At 41.6% G+C, this 21745-nt stretch overlaps 1 protein-coding gene across 2 annotated transcripts in view; it reads right to left on the bottom strand.

The window, feature by feature from the left end:
• Positions 1–21745, bottom strand: part of LOC142214470 (BTB/POZ domain-containing protein 2-like) — a 102271-nt gene that overhangs the window by 66067 nt on the left and 14459 nt on the right. Inside the window, exon 2 of one of the 2 annotated variants that reach the window (XM_075283420.1) lies at positions 12298–12417. The exons of the other annotated variant lie outside the window; for it this stretch is intronic. Coding sequence (XP_075139521.1) covers positions 12298–12417 — 120 coding nt within the window. The remainder of the gene's footprint in view (positions 1–12297; positions 12418–21745) is intronic. 2 annotated transcript variants of the gene reach the window in all.

Genomic DNA, 21745 nt, shown 5'->3' with positions numbered 1-21745 from the left:
GGAAGAAACCTTTTATTCATATGTAAATGAGCTTAATGGCATCTCTAGATGACTGACATCTTCTGGCTCAGCTGCAGCACGCAGTACTAACTGCACTGTGCATGTCCAATGAGGACATACTGCACCCAGTAGTGATGGTTTCAGGCTTAAGATGGAGGAACCTGAAGCCAGCTTCCTTCACTTCACAATGAAGTGTGTGTCGTGATTGTACATGTGCAACACAGTGTGTATACTGTGTGCTACAGATGAGCGACAAGGAGAGAAATGCCAGTCACCTATTGTGGGGCGGAGTTAAATGGCAGTTAGCAGAAGCAAACAGCCAAGCCCATTTCTGCTCATTTGCATGGTGATAAAAGGACAATTTTTAGAAGAATGGAGCAGCAGTGAACTACATCATTGCAAACTGTGATAACAGCTCTACAAGGTACTGTGATTAGTTTATATCCCTATTTTGTGCTCAGATTCCCTCTAAATCCAGTTTACTGTTGTACAACGGGAATCGGAAATGCAGTAATGTTTAAGTGACATATAAACAATGGTGAATAGAACCCTCCACTGTTTACATTCCCGCATTCTCTCTCAGGATATGTCGTATCGGACTGCAACTTTATATGTCCAGGCACATCTGCACAGTAAAGGACACTGACCGGTGACCTCTCATACAGCATAATTTACATGCGTGATGAAAACAACCCTTATCACAGAAAACTGGACCACTGTATAAGCAATGCTACACATCCTATGCCCATGTTGGCGAACCTATGACACGCGTGCCGGTGGGGTCACTCAGGCTATTCTATCCTACCATTCCTTCTTGGATTCTCCTTGCAGTTTCTTCTGTTATGCTAATGAGCATTAACGAGCACTGGGGGTGTTCACCCACCGCATCATCAAGGTACACGGCCCCTTTGATGCTTATGCACCATCCCCTCGTCCTCTCTTCTGGAACTTGGGCCTAGCACAGGTCTCTGACACCACGCTATACTAGCTAAAACCTCACACGTTGACCGCTGTGGCCAATCAGCAGCCTCAGCAAGAGGACCTGTGATGTCACAGGTAATGACATTCAGGCCCTTCTCTGATTAGCCTCAGCAGTCACGTGACCGCTGAAGCCAATCAGTGGCTTTAACATAAAGCTCAGAGAATTTGCCGAAGCAGAGGACACCAGAGCAATGAGGACTGGAGAGTGTACATCATAATTTTTACACTGCCCCCAGCTTATTTAAACTTTAAAAGAGTTGTCCATTTTTGCCTGGACAACCCCTTTAAGGTTAAATTGCCGTGTTGGTACTTTGCGATAATTTAGTGGCTTTTGGGTTGTAGTTTGGGCACTCAATCTCTAAAAGGTTCACCAACACTGTTCTACACTACCCCTGCTACCTCTTGGGTTACCCCCACCCCCCCCCCCTCTACCTCATACATGTGCTCTCAGTCCCACTGTGTGAACTGCTACTCTATAATACCATTCTTGTCTGTACTTGAACCCTTTAATTTGTAAAGCGCTGTAAAATATGTTGGCGATATATAAATAAAATGAATAATCATCATCTGAAAAATCAGACAGCACATGGATCCATTATAGTTAACAGGATATTTCAAACGTTTGATTTTTTTTTTTGCAGACTTATCTCCCTTCCTGACATCTGCCGTACTAGTATGGCGCATGTCAGGTGTTTAACCATAGCCACCGGGTGTCTACCGTTTTAAACAGTGCCCGCACCGATCGGAGGCATTAACCCCACCGGCGCCTCGATGAAAAGTTGCCATTTTGCCAGGGATCGTCATCAGGCCCGACGTCACGTTGTCATGACAGCTGGGACGCTTGTAAAGGCTCCCCGGCCTGTCTACAGTGATTTTCTTTTGCAGGCTGTTCTATGCAGCTTGTAAAAAAAATGACAATTTTTTGCAATATATTACAATGTATTAGCATTGTAATGCATTGCATTAGTGATCAGACCCCCTGGGGTTCAAAACCCCTAATAAATGCAATAAATAAATAAAAAATTATATAATATAAAAAATTATATAATATATATATATTTATTAAAAAGTATAAAAAAAAATTCAAATCACCCCCTTTCCCTAGAACACATATAAAAGTAGTTAAATACTATGAAACACATACATGTTGGGTATCCTTGTGTCCGAAAACGCCCGCTCTACAAATCTATAAAAATATTTTTCCTGTACGGTAAAGGCCATAGTGGGAAAAAAAATTCAAAAGTGCCAAACCGCCGTTTTTTCACTGTTTTGCCTCTGATAAAAATTTTAATAAAAAAATGATCAAAGCAAAAGAAATTCCCCAAAATGGTGTAACTAAAAAGTACACCCGGCCCCGCAAAAAAAAAAAAAAATGCCCTATACATCCTCGTACAGGGGATGTTTTAGATTTTTGTTAAGGTGTTAAAATGTAATGTAAATAAAACCATATACATTTGGTATCCCCAGAATCGTACCGAAACATAGAATACAGATGACATGTCATTTTGGCTGCACAGTGAACGCCGTAAAAACAAATCCCAAAAGAAAATAGCAGAAATGTATTTTTTCTTCAAATCACCTCATTCTGAATTTTTTTCCAGTTTCTCACTACATTGTCAAAAACGAAAATCAAAAAATGCCGTCGGCGGGGAGGGGTTAAAAACACTGAGGGAAGAGGGGAAAAAAAAAATAAAATAAAAAAAATCATGGAATGCACGTCCCCAATTCCTCAACACTTTAATGTGATCAGGTTATTCCTAGTTCCATTGGCAATTAAATCAGTTTAATGGCTTACTTTCCATGTGACCAGAAACCCTGCACTAGCTGATAGACATTTTATTTATTTAAATTAAAGACTATTGATAACTTCATACTGTTGATTGTTTTGCGTTTTTTTTTTTACTTTTGTGTTATGCTGGATGACATTGAATTTTTTTTATTTTTTTTAAATCAGAGTACACACATTGAAAAAACAGGACATGGGATTTTTGGCACTTTCCAGTTTTCCGGTCTATTCACAGCCTGTGGCAGCTCCAGTACCCAACTGTCACTGTAGGCAGCCAGTTATTGGATGATAAGAGTCTATTCACAGAAACCCTGATGGCATTGGGTACCAGGGTAATAAATGGGGGCTAGTACTTTCCTTTTCACCAGATTTAGCATCACAAGCAGATTGTGCTAGGCTGATCAAACTCTGCTACCTAAGCAACAGTTTTTTGTGGATGTTACATGTAAGTGCACTAGGTTGTACAAAGGTTTCCCAGTCCCTTAAACAGATAGCTAGTGTGAAATCAGCCTAAAGAGAAACTTTTTTTTTTTTGCTTATGAATAGCTCAGGTGAATATAAAACACAATTTTGACAGCACATCCAAATGTAAACAGGTGCAAGTTGTTATGGCAGTGATACAAATCCAAAACTTATAGCAGCACTGTAAGCCTATGACCACATTTGAATTGGAGCTGCCTCCACCAGATTCAATCTGGAAATAACTTTTTGGTCTGCCTCTCTGTTTGGGTCCCTCGATGGGCCCAAACAACAGAAGCAATGCTAATGCGAAGCTAACGCAAGTCATACCAAGACCTTTATAAATAGAGCTGAAAATTCCTTTCTGCAACTTGTTATGTAAACATAAAACACACTACTATTAGTTACTATCTATACATATAAATTTGAGGTTCTTTGGGACCCAAATCAATCAAGCTTGTTCTTCTTATTCTTCTTATTCTTCTTATGGTAGAGTTGGAAGGGACCTCAAGGGCCATCGGGTCCAACCCCCTGCGAGTGCAGGTTTTCCTAAATCATCCCAGCTATATGTTTATCCAGATTCCGCTTGAAGATTTCCATTGATGGAGCGCCCACCACCTCCCGTGGCAGCCTATTCCACTCTCTCACTACCCTCACTGTCAGAAAGTTTTTTCTAATGTCTAATCTGTATCTCTTTCCCTTTAGTTTCATCCCATTGCTTCTTGTACTTCCTTGTGCTAATGAGAATAGGGTAGATCCCTCTGCACTGTGACTACCTTTCAGATATTTGTATACTGCTATTAAATCTCCCCTCAGCCTTCTCTTCTGCAAACTAAACAATCCCAATTCTTTTAGCCGCTCCTCATAGGACATGGTTTGCAGACCTTCCACCATTTTGGTTGCTCTTCTCTGGACTTGCTCCAATATATCGATGTCTTTCTTGAATTGAGGCGCCCAGAACTGTACACAGTATTCCAGGTGTGGTCTGACCAGGGAAGAGTATAGCGGAATAATGACCTCTCTTGATCTAGATTCAATGCTTGTCTTAATACAACCCAGAATTTTATTAGCCATTTTTGCAGCAGCACCGCACTGTTGGCTCATGTTGAATTTGTGATCTACTATTATGCCCAAGTCCTTTTCCCTTATGCTATCACTTAGTTCTATTCCTCCCATACTATATATGTTTTTTACATTTCTGTTACCCAGATGTAGAACTTTGCATTTGTCCCTGTTAAATACCATTTTGTTCGCCTCAGCCCATTGTTCCAGTGTGTCTAAGTCCTTTTGAATACACTCTCTCTCCTCTCTAGTGTTGGCTATTCCTCCTATCTTCGTATCATCTGCAAATTTTATGAGTTCCCCAATAATTCCATCGTCCAGATCATTTATAAAGATATTAAAAAGTACTGGGCCCAGAACAGAGCCCTGCGGCACCCCGCTTTTGACTTTCTTCCAGTTCGATGTGTAGCCATTTAGTATTACTCGTTGTGCCCGATCATTAAGCCAGTTGTGAATCCACCTAACTGATTTTTTGTCAAAGCCATACTTAATCATTTTTTCAATAAGAAGGTTATGTGATACTTTATCAAATGCCTTACTGAAGTCAAGATATACTATGTCCACGGCATTCCCTTGGTCCAACCATTCAGTGATTTTGTTGTAGAAGGAAATCAGGTTAGTCTGACAAGATTTATTGGTCCTAAAGCCGTGCTGGCTCTGGTTAATTAATGCCTTCCCATCCAGGTACCGAAGTAAATGTTCCTTGACAATTTGCTCAAAGATTTTTGCTGCTATCGAGGTCAGACTTACCGGCCTGTAATTTCCTGGATCGTCCCTTTTCCCCTTTTTGTAGATGGGGACAACATTTGCCCTTTTCCAATCTAAAGGGACCACTCCTGTTTCCCATGACTTACCGAAGATTATAGCAAGGGGTTCTGTTATTTCCTCTGCTATCTCTTTCAGGACTCTAGGGTGTAAATCATCTGGTCCTGGGGACTTGGTTTCCTGTAACTTGGCTAAGTGCTCTCTTACCAGACCTTTGCTTATAGTCAGCTTGGAGTCCTCCTTCCCCTCATCTCCATCACCATTAATGTCGATATTTCCAAAAAGTATTTTGTAAATTTGTAAAAGCTCATCTGCCACAACAAGGCGACCTTATTCAGTTGGGGCCCTACACTACCTTTTACAGCGTACTTTAACTGCTGTGGGGCAGAAGGTGGACCTTGCCCATTTATTGGTTGTCTCCCCCCCTCATGCCTGCCCCGAGTTAGAGATCCTGCTATTTTCACCTGTCTAGTGAAGGTGCTATTCCCCATTATTTCCTATCCCTTTCTAGTCTACGACTGTTGGACCTACTGTATTATCTCACATTGGTGTATATCTGATTACTTGTTTTACATCGATCATGGAGAAGCAAACTGGCAGAATTATGCTTGGCAATTGGAGGCCCAACCAAGGAAGTTTAGTCACTCAGCACCTTAAAGTTTGTTGTCCATTACATAGGGAAGCTACTCTCGCATTAATTATGAATAGGGTAATGATAAAGGACTGAACTCTAAACACTAAATGTTTAGTTTTGTGTGAACCCATAATTCCCATGTCAAGATCGCCTTTTTATAAAGAGACTCATGTTGGCCCCTTAGGTAATCTAAATGTTGTTAGGCAACAGTTCTCCTTGACTATTACATCTAACACAGTGCTCACAATACTTTTCAAAAATGGTAAATTCCTGCCCATTACAGGTGGCTAGCATGGAGGTAGACCCCAGTGATCGCTTTTTATAGAGCAGACTCACTTCTAGCCTCATCAACTCAATCCACTGCTTTCTCTCTCGCCTTTCACATAGCTTTCGTGCATTAGTCCAAACAAGTGCCTTGTACAATCTCTGGAGAACACAACTGCTAGACTCTACTCTGTCTACTCTAACCTGCACCGCTGCCACTCTCAGACTATTGATTCAGTAATACACCATCATTAAAGAGGACCTTTCACCATTTTTCACACAGGCAGTTCTATATACTGCCGGAAAGCTGACAGTCCGCTGAGTTCAGCACACTGTCGGCTTTCCCGATGTGTGCCCGGTGTGAAGAGCTTACGGTCCGGTACCGTAGCTCTTCTATGGTCAGAAGGGCGTTTCTGACAGTTAGCCAGGAACGTCCTTCTGCCTCACGGCGCCAATCGCGCTGTGCTGGGAGAGCCGGGAGGAACGCCCCCTCCCTCTGCTCGCAGTACTCGTCCATAGACTAGTATTATCAGGAGAGGGAGGAGGCGTTCCTCCCCGCTCCACAGTACAGCGCGATAGGCGCCGCGAGGCAGAAGGACGTCTCTGGCTAACAGTCAGAAACGCCCTTCTGACCATAGAAGAACTACAGTCCCGGGACCGATAGCGCTTTACACCGGGCCCAGATCGGGAAAGCCGACAGTGTGCTGAACTCAGCGCACTGTCAGCTTTCCGGCAGTATATAGAACTGCCTGTGGGCAAAATGGTGAAAGGTCCTCTTTAAGAAACTTGCAAAGATAGGTCAGAAACCTTGTTCAAAACTATACTTCTGTCCTGGTGAACCTGCTACTCTCTTATTCCACGCCATACCCTAATCAACTCTCCCCCGTCTGGCCTAGTCAAACATGATGCCTCGCTCCAAACCATGCTGAAGAATGTTTCCTCTGTTTTTTCCAAGGCCATTCTCTAGGAAGCTCATGAAGCATTTCTGGGGAGAGTTTATTTTCTTTACAACCAGTAGCGTAAGTAACAAGGTAACTGCTTTAGTGGCTGCCATGGGGACTGGGACCTTAGGGAGCTTGATATGGGATGCAGAAGGGAAAGTAGATACAGCTGTTAGCAGAAACGTGGATTGGTAAGTGAGGCTGCGGACCTGCGGCAAGAGTATTTGTTGGATAAACTCTGCTATTATACTCTGGGGTCTTTTCAGACCCTGGAATATAATTATCAGAGGACATGGGGAGATGAGAAACACTGTTTTTTAGGTTTGTCACCTCCCCGGGGTCCAATCATTCACCCCAGAGTAATGGTTCATGTGTTGCCCACTATAGAGCAGAATACTGTGTGCAATGGTCACCGGGGAACATAATACTATCTGGGGGCCACTTTGGGACATTATGTGTGTAAATGGGACGTTATACTGTATGGGTGCCAGAAAAGTGGGTTATATGTCATGGTGGAGGGACCTCAATGCAAAAGTTTGCAGTGGGGGCCCAGTCGTTGCTAATTACTTTCCTACTCAAAACCAAAATAAAGAGATGCCAGAACACTAAGTGTTATGTAAATCTGAACAATCCCTGGCATTACGTTTCACAAAAGACCCTACTAAAGAAGGTGGAGAACCTTCGCGCACAACTTAGAGCCACTCAGCACTTTTACGAATATGAGAATATGACACATAAGATGTTAGACATTTCCATAATCAGACACCAATAGCAGCTCCACAGGGATTCTACAGAGATCGCACAATATGACCCAATTATTTTGGGATTACAACCTTAATCTGTACTCCATCCCTTCCCAACTATCCACTCACAAGGAGAGATAGAACAGGATTCTAGCCTACTACCTCTCCTCTTGTGCACCCTCCAAGCTGACAGGTGAGGCTTTAGATCATCTCAACCAGGAGATTACTGTGGATGAGCAGGAGTTCATTGTTCAGAATCTACTGAGGGGAAAACAGGTTATTGAAAAGTTATTGACCAAGATGATGGTAGCTATTTAAAAGCTTCATGAATGGCACCTCCATCCCAGATACTATACTCTGTTCTGCCAAAGCAGAGAAATGATCTTATAGATTGCCCCATTTGACACCCTCTCTATTTGTTGAATTCCAATTGGAACATAATAAATAAATTACTAGCCGATCAGCTGCTGGCTGCCCATGCTTATTCATAAAGGTCAGATGGGTTTCATTCAGTATTGTTAGGCAATTGACAACACCAGAAGGATGATTGACTTCATGGATGCTGCTAATTGGGGTGGAGTTGAGTCCCTGCTTCTTAGCTTGAATGCGGAGAAGCCGTTCAGGTACTGGGACCTCCACCATTTTGGCTTTTGTGGGCTATTTCTTCCATCGCTTTATGGGATCTACTCTATCTGATGGAATTGACGCAGTTACCTCTCGCACATACCCCTAACTTCCTACTCTACAATGACACCAAGCAGGGATATTCTCCAGTATTTCCTTAGTATAGAGCTTACTATAGCCAAGAAGATGCTGATAGAGTTTGCAGTTCGTGATAACTTTAAAATTTGCTTGTTAACAATATCTTCCCAACCGTAACAAACCCCTTGGTCTCCTTTCCTAATCAACATAGCCCTCTCCATCTACGTTAATTCATCAGGCTATAAAATTAACTCCTCTAAAATGGAGGCCCTCCCCTTAATCTTTCATTCTCCACACTGGCACCCATCAGGTTGCATACCCTTATGATTGAGGATATGCATATAATTAAGTATATGCATAATTCCAACTTCCCACCTCCAATTATTCAAATCGTGACATTGTTGGCAAAATGGGACCCACTGCAGCTTTCACTTTTGGGCTGGGGTGTGGCAATCGAAAAGTGTCTATCCTCCCAAAATTCATCTGTGTGTTAGAAACGCTCCCAATGAGACTGACAGGAAGTGCAGACTTTTTCTGTACTTCATATGGGCGAAGAAACACCATCATCTACCAAGTAAGTAATGACCGCATGTGAGACAAGGGTGTTCTGGTGGTCCCTAATCTTGTTCTGTATTATTATGGTGACATATTTGTGCCAATTAGCTTCTTGGTCCACCCCAAGGGCCCTTAATTAATCAGAGCTATAGTTTTATGTAACTTACATTATTCTTTAAAAAAAAAAAAATCCTATATTTTCCATATTTAGTTATGTTGGTAATGTTTTGGCATCATAATAAGTTATAGACCTTGTAGCTTGGGACCCAAAACTTTGTGTCCTGATATTGATCCATTTATATAATAATGATAATAAACTTCGGAGGACAGGATTTTAGATTATGTATCCCACTGTGAATCTTATAAGGCCTCATACTTCAGTCAGATGAGGTGAAATACTGTGTACTCTGCAGACATATATAATATGGTACAGGCTTGTCCCAAAGGATGCCTATTTTGTCACTACAAAAATAAATAAAGTATTTAGTCATCCACCAATTGTGTAAGTTCTCCAACTTAAAAAGATGAGGCCTGTAATTGACATCACATGTAGACCTTAACTGTGAGAGACAAAATGAGAAAACAAATCCAGAAAAATCACATTGTCTGATTTGGAAAGAAATAAATTTTCAAATTCTGGTGGAAAATAAGTATTTGGTCAATAACAAAAATTCATCTCAATACTTTGTTATATATCCTTTGTTGGCAATAACAGAGGTCAAACATTTTTTGTAAGTCTTCAGAAGGTTGGCACACACTGTTGTTGGTATGTTGGCCCATTCCTCCATGCAGATCTCCTCTAGAGCAGTAATATTTTGGGGATGTCATTGGGCAAGACAGACTTTCAACTCCCTCCAAAGGTTTCTATAGGGTTGAGATCTAATGACTGGCTAGGCCACTCCAGGACCTTGAAATCCTGGAAGCCACTCTTTCGTTGCTCTGGCGTGTGCTTTGGATCATTGTCATGTTGAAAGACCCAGCCATGTTTCATTTTCAATGCCCTTGCTGATGGAAGGAGGTTTGCACTCAAAATCTCACTATACATGGCCCCATTCATTCTCTCATGTACATGGATCAGTCGTCCTGGTCCCTTTGCAGAGAAATAGCTACAAAGCATGAGGTTTCCACCCCCATACTTCACAGTCGGTATGGTGTTCTTTGGATGCAACTCAGTATTCTTTCTCCTCCGAACATGACGAGTTGTGTTTCTACCAAACAGTTCTACTTTGGTTTCATCTGACCATATGACATTCTCCCAATACTCTTCTGGATCATCCAAATGCTCTCTAGCAAATTTCAGATAGGCCCGGACATGTACTGGCTTAAGCAGGGGGACATCGGGCACTGAAGGATCTGAGTCCCTGGCAGCATAGTGTGTTACTGATGGCAGTCTTTGTTACGTTGGTCCCAGCTCTCCGCAGTTCATTCACTAGATCCTCCTGTGCGGTTCTGGGATTTTTGCTTACCGTTCTTGTGATCATTTTGACCCCAAGGGGTGAGATCTTGCGTGGAGCCCCAGAACGAGGGAGATTCAGTGGTCTTATATGTCTTCCATTTTCTAATTATTGCCCCCACAGTTGGTTTCTTCACACCAAGCTGCTTGTCTATTGCAGATTTAGTCTTCCCAGCCTGGTGCAGGGCTACAATTTTGTTTCTGGTGTCCTTCAACAGCTTTTTGGTCTTCACCATAGTGGAGTTTGGACTGTGACTGTTTGAGGTTGTGGACAGGTGAATTTGATACTGATAAGTTCAAACAGATGCCATTACTACAGGTAAAGAGTGGAGGACAGAGGAGCTTCTTAAAAGTAGTTACAGGTCTGTGAGAGCCAATGATGTCAATTATAGACCTCTCTCATCTTTTTAAGTGGGGTCTGCATTCTAGCAGAAAATTTAAAAACTGTGCTGAAAAACTTGGCTTATAGTCAAGTATATACGGTAAGTATTTGATCCCTTTGGCAAACAAGACTTAATACTTGGTGGCAAAACCCTTGGTGGTAAGCACAGTGGTCAAACGTTTTTGGTAGTTGATGATGAGGGTTTGGGGGCATTTCCCTGCTAAGGGCACAGGACTACTTCACTGCATCAATGGAAGAATGGATGGAGCCATGTACTGTAAAATCCTGAGTGACAGATTCCTTCTCTCCGCCAGGACATTAAAAATGGGTATTTTCTACATATAGGTCTATGGAGAGGGGACCAAAAAAAATAAATAAATTGCACTCTGCAATTACACAAACACAAAACAGATCGACCAAAATTTACCACCAAGACCAAGACCAATATGTCACAGCAAAACAATATCAAATTCACTTCAGCAAGTTAAAATCTTTCAAAGTTATTACTGCATAAAGTGACATGTCATATTTGAAAAATTGAGCTTTGTCGGGAAGTCATAAACTGACTTTAGCAGGAAGGGGATGAGCAGTAGCCTTCCCCGGAAAAAAAACAAAAACAAACAATTATTATATATCAATAACCCAGTTTCAATAGACTGAAAACCATGTTGACTCATACCATGGCAGGGATAATAGGAGCCTCTAGATCACTTTTAGTTTCTTCTGACATATTGATTCAAGGATACAGGCTACAGGCACTCTTGAATACACATGAACAGACCAAGACTTGGCTAAGTGAAAGCCCACTCTCCATTATGCTCTTCTAAAATAGACCAATGATGCTCTGGAACACCACTCCATCAATTTTTGATCTCAGGAGTCCACCTGATACATCAATTGCTGGAGTCCTGTGACATCAAGAGAAGAGTAGTGCTGCCATCAGACTCATGGGCATAATAACATCAGTCCCCTCCAGGTGTATAGCATTGCTGGAAATGAAGCAAAGCCACACGTCTCATATACAATAAATAGCCAGCTCCACCCCTCCGCAACAGTCTACGATGTGCTATGTAGACCATGGCTTCTGAGCTATCTGTGGCTCACTTACACTGGACCGGGGCATGTTAAGTTTAAAAGAACTCTCACCTCCTTGAGGGGATTAATGTGGAGGGGAAAGCCATCATGTAGCAAGCTGTCCCAGCCTAGAGGCTTACACTGTAGAGCCCTCACATGAACACCTCCCCCCCAGTAGGTCCAAATTTATGTACACCTGCTCTAAGTAGGTCTCTTTCCTCCAAGGACAAGAAACGCAAACCACAATAATGACAAGAAGAGGACCAAATAGATTTATGGCTTTCCTGTCCATGTAGACGGATAATCCTGTCTGTGGGTGTTGCCATGGGAGGGGATAAAAATGCTTTACTTTTTCACAACAAATCAAGTGCTGCCAAGATCTCTTGCATTTATGCAATTGGCAACAGAGAGAAAAAAAACAAAAAAAAAACAAATCATGATCATCTCATTATCATAGCTTGTGGATAAAGTAAAAACCTGTATAAGAACAACTTACTTTAGCAATGCAAGAAAAGCAGCAGGTTCAACATCTGGTAATTCAATTTCTGTTGATGTTGTAGCCATGCCACCATTAAACATGGCATCAAAGACTGCACTTCCAACTGCCAAAACAAACCTAAGAAATATAAAACCTTTAGATTAATGTACATCCAAAAAGACTTGCATGTCTAGATTAAACTGATGTGCTGCACACATAAAAATGTAAACCCCTGAATCTGTGTATTTAAACAAACCTACTTTTTTGATATATCAGATTAAGCTACCTACATGAAAAGAACTTTTGTCATCATAGGGTTAAATATTTTGCATTATTGAGCAGGGTCACCATCTACATGCTGTACCAGTAGTTTTCATTCCTCTGAACCGGTTACCGTAGTTACCGTACACTGAACACTTTGAGTACAGGTCAATAAATATTCTTACATTCATAAACATCCCCAGGACTTAAGAAGGACATAAAAAGTGAAGTACTAACTTGTACTGATGTTCGATCACAACAAAAGCACTTTACTCAGGTTTCTATTAGACTGCTCCACCAAGGGGACATCTGATGGTCTGTTCAATTCCTATGAACAAAGAGCAGGTCCTGTCCTACTCTGTCATCCGAACAGAACACAATCGGAAACCCCCATAGAGATGAGTATATCATGGAATGCATTCTGACTGGTCCGGGGCATCTATTCCCCTGCAAACTCTGCCCCGAAACACACTCTTAGGGTGCATGCAGACTACGTAACGCCGGGCGTGTATGAGAGCCGTACACGCCGGCATTACGGCATACTGCTGAACACTTCCCATTCACTTCAACGGGAGCGCTCGTAACAGCAGCGTTTATGAGCGCTCCCATTGAAGTGAATGGGAAGTGTTCGGCAGTATGCCGTAATGCCGGCGTGTACGGCTCTCATACACGCCCGGCGTTACGTAGTCTGCATGCACCCTTACATGTGCATACCGTGTTTCCCTGATATTAAGGCATGTTTGTTTTTTTTTTGTAGAATTGCCGAATATAAGGCACCCCCGAAAATAAGGCATGGTCAAAAACCATTGCAGCCGGTTGAACACTGTGCAGTATGCTCCGTGTCCACAGGAAAGCCGGCTGTTGCCTCTGCTGTTGTATCCACTGTTCCTGCTGCTGTAGGATGAGCTGTGAGATGCCCGCTGTGCATATGCTGCGGGGAGTCGGCTCTCCCAGCTCATCCCAGAGGCAGCCGGCTTTACTGTGCACACGGAGCACAGTGCACAGCATCCAGTCGGCTTCAATGCCAGTGAAGTGAGGCTCTCCAGCGCAACCACTAATTAGCTTCCAGCCAACACCGCAAGTTGTCAGCCAGCTCTCCTCTATATTCTACTGAGGCAATTTACATACAAGTCCATTTAATTCATATGCTAATTAGCTTCTCCGTGCACCCTGGAAGTCTCTTCGTGCACTGTCTGTGTATGTAGCACAGGTTACTGCTGCTGACTCCTGAGAGGAGAGCTGGCTGACAACTTGCCATGCTGGATGGAAGCTAATTAGGAATATAAAATGGACTTACTCAAACGCTACTGAGGCAATTAAGGCTATGCAAGGATGTTATTAGTTAAAAATGACTTTTGCCAATGATAGAGCCCCTTTAACAACAGACACTAATAGATCTGTCATAAATCTGTTAAAATCCCATTCAAATCAATGAGATTTATATTTTTATTTTTAGTGACGGTTAGTGTCCATTTACACCAAATAAATTCGTCACATGTCTGTTATGTTCCACAGACACAAAAATCCAGGGTGCAGGACTTGTGACCGCAATTTCATGATGCATGTCAAGCGTTTACATTCATGTCTATGAGTAACGGACTTACAAAAAAAAAAAAAAAAAAAAACCACCACAAAATAACCATCTCATTCTGAATTTTTTTTCTAGCTCCCCAATACATTGTACAGGATATTGATGGTGCCGTTACAAACTACAATTAGTTTTGCATATAATAAGCAGTCATGTGACTCTGAAGTGAAAAAAAAAATTGGCTGTTGGAATGGGGGGAGGGGATGGAAAGGCAAAAATGAAAGTTGACTGTGGCATGAAGGGAATAAAGAAACCATGGACAAGACCAACAGTCAATGCTAAATAATGGTTTTATTAAATGCTGTGGCAGTTGCCATCACTGAAAATGGAGCTTAGGAATAAAGTCTTGTTTTCAGTGTTTCAATCATTGAGACTTTTACAGCACATTTGACTGTTCAAAAAATTAAAAATAAAATAATCCAATGAAAAACCTACACTCCGTTATCCTGCCCATCCACCCAACCTGCGTTGGAAAGAAAAAATGCTGCAAAGTTGTCGAGGCCATGTAAACCAGACTCCAGTTCCTGGGTACCAACAGTTCTCTTGTCAACAGAAGGTTATGGAGGACCATGCAGACTTTCACCACATTATTCACAGCATCTGGGTTCAACTGGATCGCAGTGTTGAAAATATGCCATTTTGAAGTGAGGATCCTAAACTCACACTCCACTAGTCACCTGGCTTGTTAGTCTGTAATTGTAGATTCTTCTCTGGTAGTTCAGTTCACAACTGTAATATGGTTTAAAGAAGGTTTCCACACATCTGAAAGGCCTGGATCACTTAAAACCATAATCTACATAGGAGGTCCATCAATTCCAGGAAACGGCTTTGGTGTTGGCAATCTAAAATTTATGAAATATAGTCTTCGTACCATTGCAAAGACCTTGAAGGTTCTGGAGTTGTTGGCGTAGCCATATGCTTCAATGTCCTCGGCAACAAAACGATACTGGTTATCAGCAATGGCCATCAGGACAATCGAAAAGTACTTATTGTAATTGTAGAACAGAGAGCCACTCTTTGCAGATTTTTCAATATGGATGTAATTTCCACCAACTGTTCCTATGTAATTTGGAAACTGCATCTCTTTCCATTGTTCTGTTGTTGGATGTGGGATAACTTTGTCATGCAACAAATCCCACAGGGCCTTGCAAGTATTGCAAGTATCCCTGATGATAGAGGAGATGTTTGACATGCCAAGACAGAACTGTATATACACACACACACACACACACTAGAGGGAAGACCCGGCTTCGCACGGGTATATTACAATTTATGTTTGTGTACTGACCCCATAAGAATTGTCCAATTTTGCACTGGTGTATTTTGTAATGTGGTTTGTGTGTATGTCCATAAGCGTAATGTGATTATGTGCATCTCATGTTGGATGTCAGTGAAAAACCTGTGATCAGTTGTTATGGATACCTGGAGTAAAGCTGTATCTAATCCTTCCCCGTGTAGTACTGTGTTTAGATGCACATGTCTAATCCTTGTTGGTGTGGTACTTTGTGCAGATGCACATATCTAATCCTCCCCATGTGATATTGTGTGAAGAGGCGCGTATCTAATCCTCCAGTAAGTGAAACTGTGTGCAGACGCGCGTATCTAATGACTCTGGCGTGTGGTACTGTGTGCAGATGCGCATATCTAATCCTCCCCCATGTGGAACTGTGTGCTGAGACGCGTATCTAATTCTCTGGCATGTGGTACTGTATGCAGAGGCCTGTATCTAATCCTCCCCTGTGTGGTACTGTGTTCAGATGCACGTATCTAATCCTCCCCTGTGTGGTATTGTGTGAAGAGGCGCGTATCTAATCCTACGGCGTGTGGAACTGTGTGTAGACGCGCGTGTCCAATCCCCCGGCATGTGGTACTGTGTGTAGACGCGCGTATCTAATCCTCCCCCGTGTGATACTGTGTGCTGAGACGCGTATCTAATTCTCTAGCTTGTGGTACTGTGTGCAGAGGCATGTATCTAATCCTCCCCCGTGTGGTACTGTGTGCAGACGCGCATATCTAATCCTCTGGAGTGTGGAACTGTGTGTAGACGTGTGTATCTAATCCTACGGCATGTGGTACTCTGTGCAGACGTGTGTATCTAATCCTATGGCGTGTACAACTGTGTGCAGACGCGCGTATCTAATCCTCCCCCATGTGGTACTGTGTGTAGACGCGCGTATCTAATCCTACTGTATGTGGTACTGTGTGCAGACGCGTGTATCTAATCCTATGGTGTGTACAAATGTGTGCAGTTGCGCGTATCTAATCCTCTGGAGTGTGGAACTGTGGGTAGACGCCTGTATCTAATCCTTCGGCATGTGGAACCGTGTGCAGATGCACGTATCAAATCCTTCAGTGTGTGGAACTGTGTGCAGAAGTGCGTATTTAATCCTCTGGTGTGTGGGACTGTGTGCAGACCCGTGTATCTAATCCTCTGGCGTGTGATACTGTGTGTTGATCTGTGTATCTAATCCTCTGGTGTGTGGGACTGTGTGCAGACCCGTGTATCTAATCCTCTGGCGTGTGATACTGTGTGCTGATCTGTGTATCTAATCCTCTGATGCGTGTATCTCAGTTTGGATATCAGTGTTGTATTGTGCATGTGAAGTGACCGTGTGTATTGCAGTTGGAATATGAGCGAAAGTCTTGCAGGTTTGTATTGGCTAAGGGGGGGCACTGTGTTTGGAATGCTGTATCTCAGCAACGGTGCATCCAAGCGAGTTGGAGTCTCGTCTTAAACCTTCCCGGATACCTGAAGTGTCTCTGTACCAAATTTGGTGAAGATCGGTCCAGTCGTTTGGTTCGCATTAGAGCACAGACAGACAGACAGAGATTCATTTTTATAATATAGGGAGATATATGTCATACACACAACCACACATTTCCAGTGAAACAAGGACATTGTGTAAAATAAAAACACAGGATACATTGATTTGCAAACAATTTTCAACCTACATTGTATTGAACACACAACAAAGACAAAATATTTATTATTTTGTAAATATTCACTCATTTTCAATTTGACGCCTACAACACGTTACAAAAAAAGCTGGGACGGGGCAACGAAAGGCTGAGAAAGTGGTGTAATACTATATATATATATATATATATATATATATATATATATATATATATATATATATATATATATATATATATATATATATTAAAAAAAAAAAAAAACACACACACACACACACACACTAAAAACAAACAAACAATGCCAAGACGCATTCTGCACGTGTTACAACAGCGCAGCTTCATAGTAAAGAAGTGTGGATACTAGACTAGCCTAGTACAGACTTACACCCACTGAAAATCTGAGGCGCATGATGAAGCACAAAATACGCCAACAAAGACCCGAACTGTTGAGAAACTTAAGTCGTACATCAAGTAAGAATGATAAAGAATTCCACCTACAAAGCTTTAACAATTAGTGTTCTCAGTTTTAACTTTAAATATCTTGTCTTTGTAGTGTATCCAATTCAATATACGTTGAAAAGAATTTGCAAATCATCGTATTTTATATTGTACACAATATCCCAACTTCATAGGGAGTGTATGTGTAAGGGTCACTATCAAGCACTCCTCTGGTGATACATGTCTCCGCAAGTGGATTTTCTGCCTCTGTACAACATACATTGTAGATCATGAAAGGGTGCATTCACACTTCGGATACGCTAACTGATTCTGAACGTTAAAACACGTTCAGAATCAGCGCGTGTAAAGCAGATCCCATTTGTTTCAATGGGAGCCAGCATACGAGCGCTCCCCATTGAAATGAATGGGCTGCTTTTTTCTCTATAGGCCCCTTCCCACGGCGTAAACGCTCGGCTCATTCCGAGCCGTACACGCAAGCGCTTCTAAACACTTCCCATTCACTTCAATGGGAGCGCTCATAGAGAAAAAAAGCAGCCCATTCATTTCAATGGGGAGCGCTTGTTTGCCGGCTCCCAGTGAAATGAATGGGATCTGCTTTATACGCGCTGATTCTGAACGTGTCTTAACGTTCAGAATCAGTCAGCGTATCAGAAGTGTGAATGCACCCAAAAGATGGAAATACCCATATACAGGCAGTCATAGAACTCTGGCACAGTTTTCCATAAAGACTGGAATAGGCTCCCCTTGTCCATATAGGCAGATGGCCTTCGCATTAGTCTCTGTCTGGAAATTCTTTTCCACTTCATGCTAAGCCTGATCCTCTCCAAGTCAAAATTTACAGATGGAGGAATCATTTTCAAAAACTGACAACAGCAGCACAGTAGAACTGGATCGCAGAAACAATACTCTCCTCTTCAAAGTTGGCTCTAGACTGATTTGTCAGACTGATTTAATATTCACGCATGCACAATCGACGGCCATTTTCTTATGGCCGCAGACATGTGCAGTTAGCTCTGCCCGATGGCAGAGATGACTGCGCACACGTGAATATTAAATCCAAAAGAAGCCAACAGAAGAAGACATTGCGGGGGGGCATGCCAGAAAAAGACAGAGGCCGGCACCACTGGGGACGCCCCCAGTGCTGTTTGAGCAGTGAGGTACACCCCCAGTGCTGTGAGAGAATTCACATACATACCGAAGAAAAAAAAAAACAAAACGGGATATCTACGGAACAGTGGCCCGGAGAAGACCTCTAAAGGTAGGAAGATAGCCTCTCTTTAGGTTATTCCAACATGTTACAAAGAAAAAAAAAATGCTATTCAAATGATTGAATCCCTTTAAAAGGAACACTGGCTACACTAGCTAAGCGTAGGATAAACAGGAAGCCATTCGAGTCTCCAAATTCCTGAGGAGGCAATTGGTCAAAAACTTTTCTGCAAAAGACCTTCATCAAGATTTGGTGGTAGCAGGCACTGAGGTTCCAGTTTGCACAGTAAGGTCCTGTTTACAAATCAGTGTTCTGACAAGTGATCATAAGTTCCGTTGGGTCATAACGGAAAGATTTACACCTGCTCTGACGTTTTCTGGTTTTGGCACACAACCACTGATATAAAACACTCAATAAGTGAATAAGGCCTTTGGCATACCTCACAGTCCTCCAAGGCATCGAATCAGAAGTAGCCCTGGAAGACTCTGGTGTACCTGTTACACTTGCATGAACACACAGAATATCTTTAGTTTGCATGCATCTGCCTCCTTCAAATAATACCTAAGAACATAAGTGAAAGGCCAATTCTCATTGGGAAAGGATAAGATTCCACAGAAAGGTCACTAGAAGCTGGGTTCTTGCTATGCATCACATCTGCAGCAAGTCACAACAGAAAAATTGTACTTCAAGTACTAAAGGCTTGGCATAAAAGGGACCACAGTAGTTAATAAAAGTGAAATTACTTATGAATTTAGAGAAAAACCATTTGCCAAATTTGTGCTCTGCTATTTACGCTATTCTTGTTAATCTGGATCATTTCAAACAAAAAACAAAATGGACTTCAGGGACCTATGGATTAGAATAGTGCACCATTTGGTCAGGAAAGTGGACCAAAATAAGAGCATGTTTTTATGCTTTTTCAACAAACACCCATGAAAGGGAACCTGTCACATGGAAAATGCAGTCCTATTTGCAGGTAGCTTTTGATAGCTTAGAACTGTCGGGTGGGCTGAAAGTCCAGCCCTTGTAACAGTGCAAGGATATCAGTGCCGAAATTCACCAATATCTTAGCAAACATGGATTTACTTAGAGCAAAAAAAAAACAAAAAAACAAAAAACAACACAATACGGTGAGAACGACAGGGGAAAGAAAGCTGTATGCAGTAATCAAAATGTTGACATTTTCCCCAACTTCTGCCATACTATTCTAATTCTACTATTACAGCGGGTGTTGGGTCTTTAACTATGGCGGCTGCGCCAAGCTACTGTCAACTGTATTGAAGACTCCCAGGTCATAGACGTAATAGAACTCTATTGATACAACACTATAATCTGGGGGATCAGCCTTGCAGTATATTGCAACAATGACAAGATAAAGGTTATTTATATATATATATATATATATATATATATATATATATATATATATATATATATATATATAAAAATTAAAAAAAAAAAATCATATATTGAAGTTTATTACAATACATCAAAAAATTTAACATTTAGCACCCCTTTTGCCTCAAATGTTAAGGTGTAGAAACTATATAAATTTGTATATATACACAAAAAACTAGGGCAAAAAAGGGGCAGAACTACATGAATATTTCTACTGTACCCGACGCGCGTTTCGCCACTGCCATGGCTTCCTCTTTTTTTCCCCCTGACGAAGCCACGGTAGTGGCGAAACGCACGTTGGGGCGCGTTCATGTACATGGAGGTCTACTTATAGGTAAATGTAATCCTGCATAATCTTAATTCTATTTATGTGTATATACTCTATGTAAACCATGTTTAAACTAATGAAGTGCTGTTCAGACGCACAGATATACCATGACATCTGATATATATATGTAACATGAGTTATACCTACAGCCTTTGATGCAGTATTGCAACTTAACCTCCATGTATTATATGGTTTGTACTATCCCCTGTACATTCATTATTGTGTATTTTTAATGTGTTAAATTTAATAAAGTACTTTTTTTTTTTTTTTTTACAATTTTTGTGATGTTTATGGCAGTTCGCCTGATTCAGGCACAGTAGAACTATATAAATTTGGTATCTCTGTAAACGCAAGGACTCACAGAATACAGGGAACCCTTTGGCTGTACAACAAATGCCATATAAAGAAACCGATAAGAAAATGGCGAAAATGCAGTTTCTCTTTAATTAACCTCCTCTCCTTAACCCCCCCCCCCCCATTGGAGCTGAGCGCCGAAGGTTTTGTTTTTTTTAACCCCTTGGATGCCATGATCAAACATGATCACGGCATCCAAGGGGTTGCGTGATGTTGCCAGGGTCCCTGGCAACCCCTGTGGCGAGATTGGGAGTGCCGGTATCTCTAATATGCAGCATGGGGTCTGGCCAGTTACCCCAGGCTGCCTGATGTCCCTCGTTACCTAGTTGATCCTGCTGGCAATGAAGGAAGTCAGCCTATGCGGATAACTTCGTCCATAGGCTGCAAGACACAATGCTGTGTCTTGCAGCCTATACTAAAGAATTCAAATGTCCTAAAGGGGCACATGAAAAAGTAAAAAAAAAAAAAAAAAAAAAAAAAAAAAAAAAAGTGAAAACATGAATAAAGTTATAAAGTGCCAAAAAATTCCCTGTTTTCTATAGTAAATTAACTATATAAAGAAAAGTTAAAAATGAATTTAAAAAAATGCATATTTGGTATCGCTGCATCCATACCATTCTGTACAATAAAACAAACAATATTTAATGTACACGGTGAACGCGAAAAAAAAAACCTGAAAAAACTTGCCGGAAGTGATTTTTTGCCATCTCACCTTACAAAATATGCTAATAAAAAGTGATCAAAAAAGTCATATGTACCAACAGTACCAATAAAAAGCATAGGTTGTCCCGCAGAAAATAAGCCCTGAACCAACACAGTAAAGTGTTACACCTCTCAGAAGATGGTGATAAAAAAGTGAATGCATTTTAATAACTTTTTTTAAGTTGTAAACACCCAAAAATAGTGTCATTACAAAATGCATCTCATCCCGCAAACAAGCCCTAATATGGCC

The sequence above is a fragment of the Leptodactylus fuscus genome, chromosome 1 (genome assembly GCF_031893055.1).
Source record: "Leptodactylus fuscus isolate aLepFus1 chromosome 1, aLepFus1.hap2, whole genome shotgun sequence".
NCBI classification, from domain to species: domain Eukaryota; kingdom Metazoa; phylum Chordata; class Amphibia; order Anura; family Leptodactylidae; genus Leptodactylus; species Leptodactylus fuscus.
The sequence above is the reverse complement of the archived record's forward strand: the minus strand, read 5'-3'. Positions and strand labels throughout refer to the sequence as shown.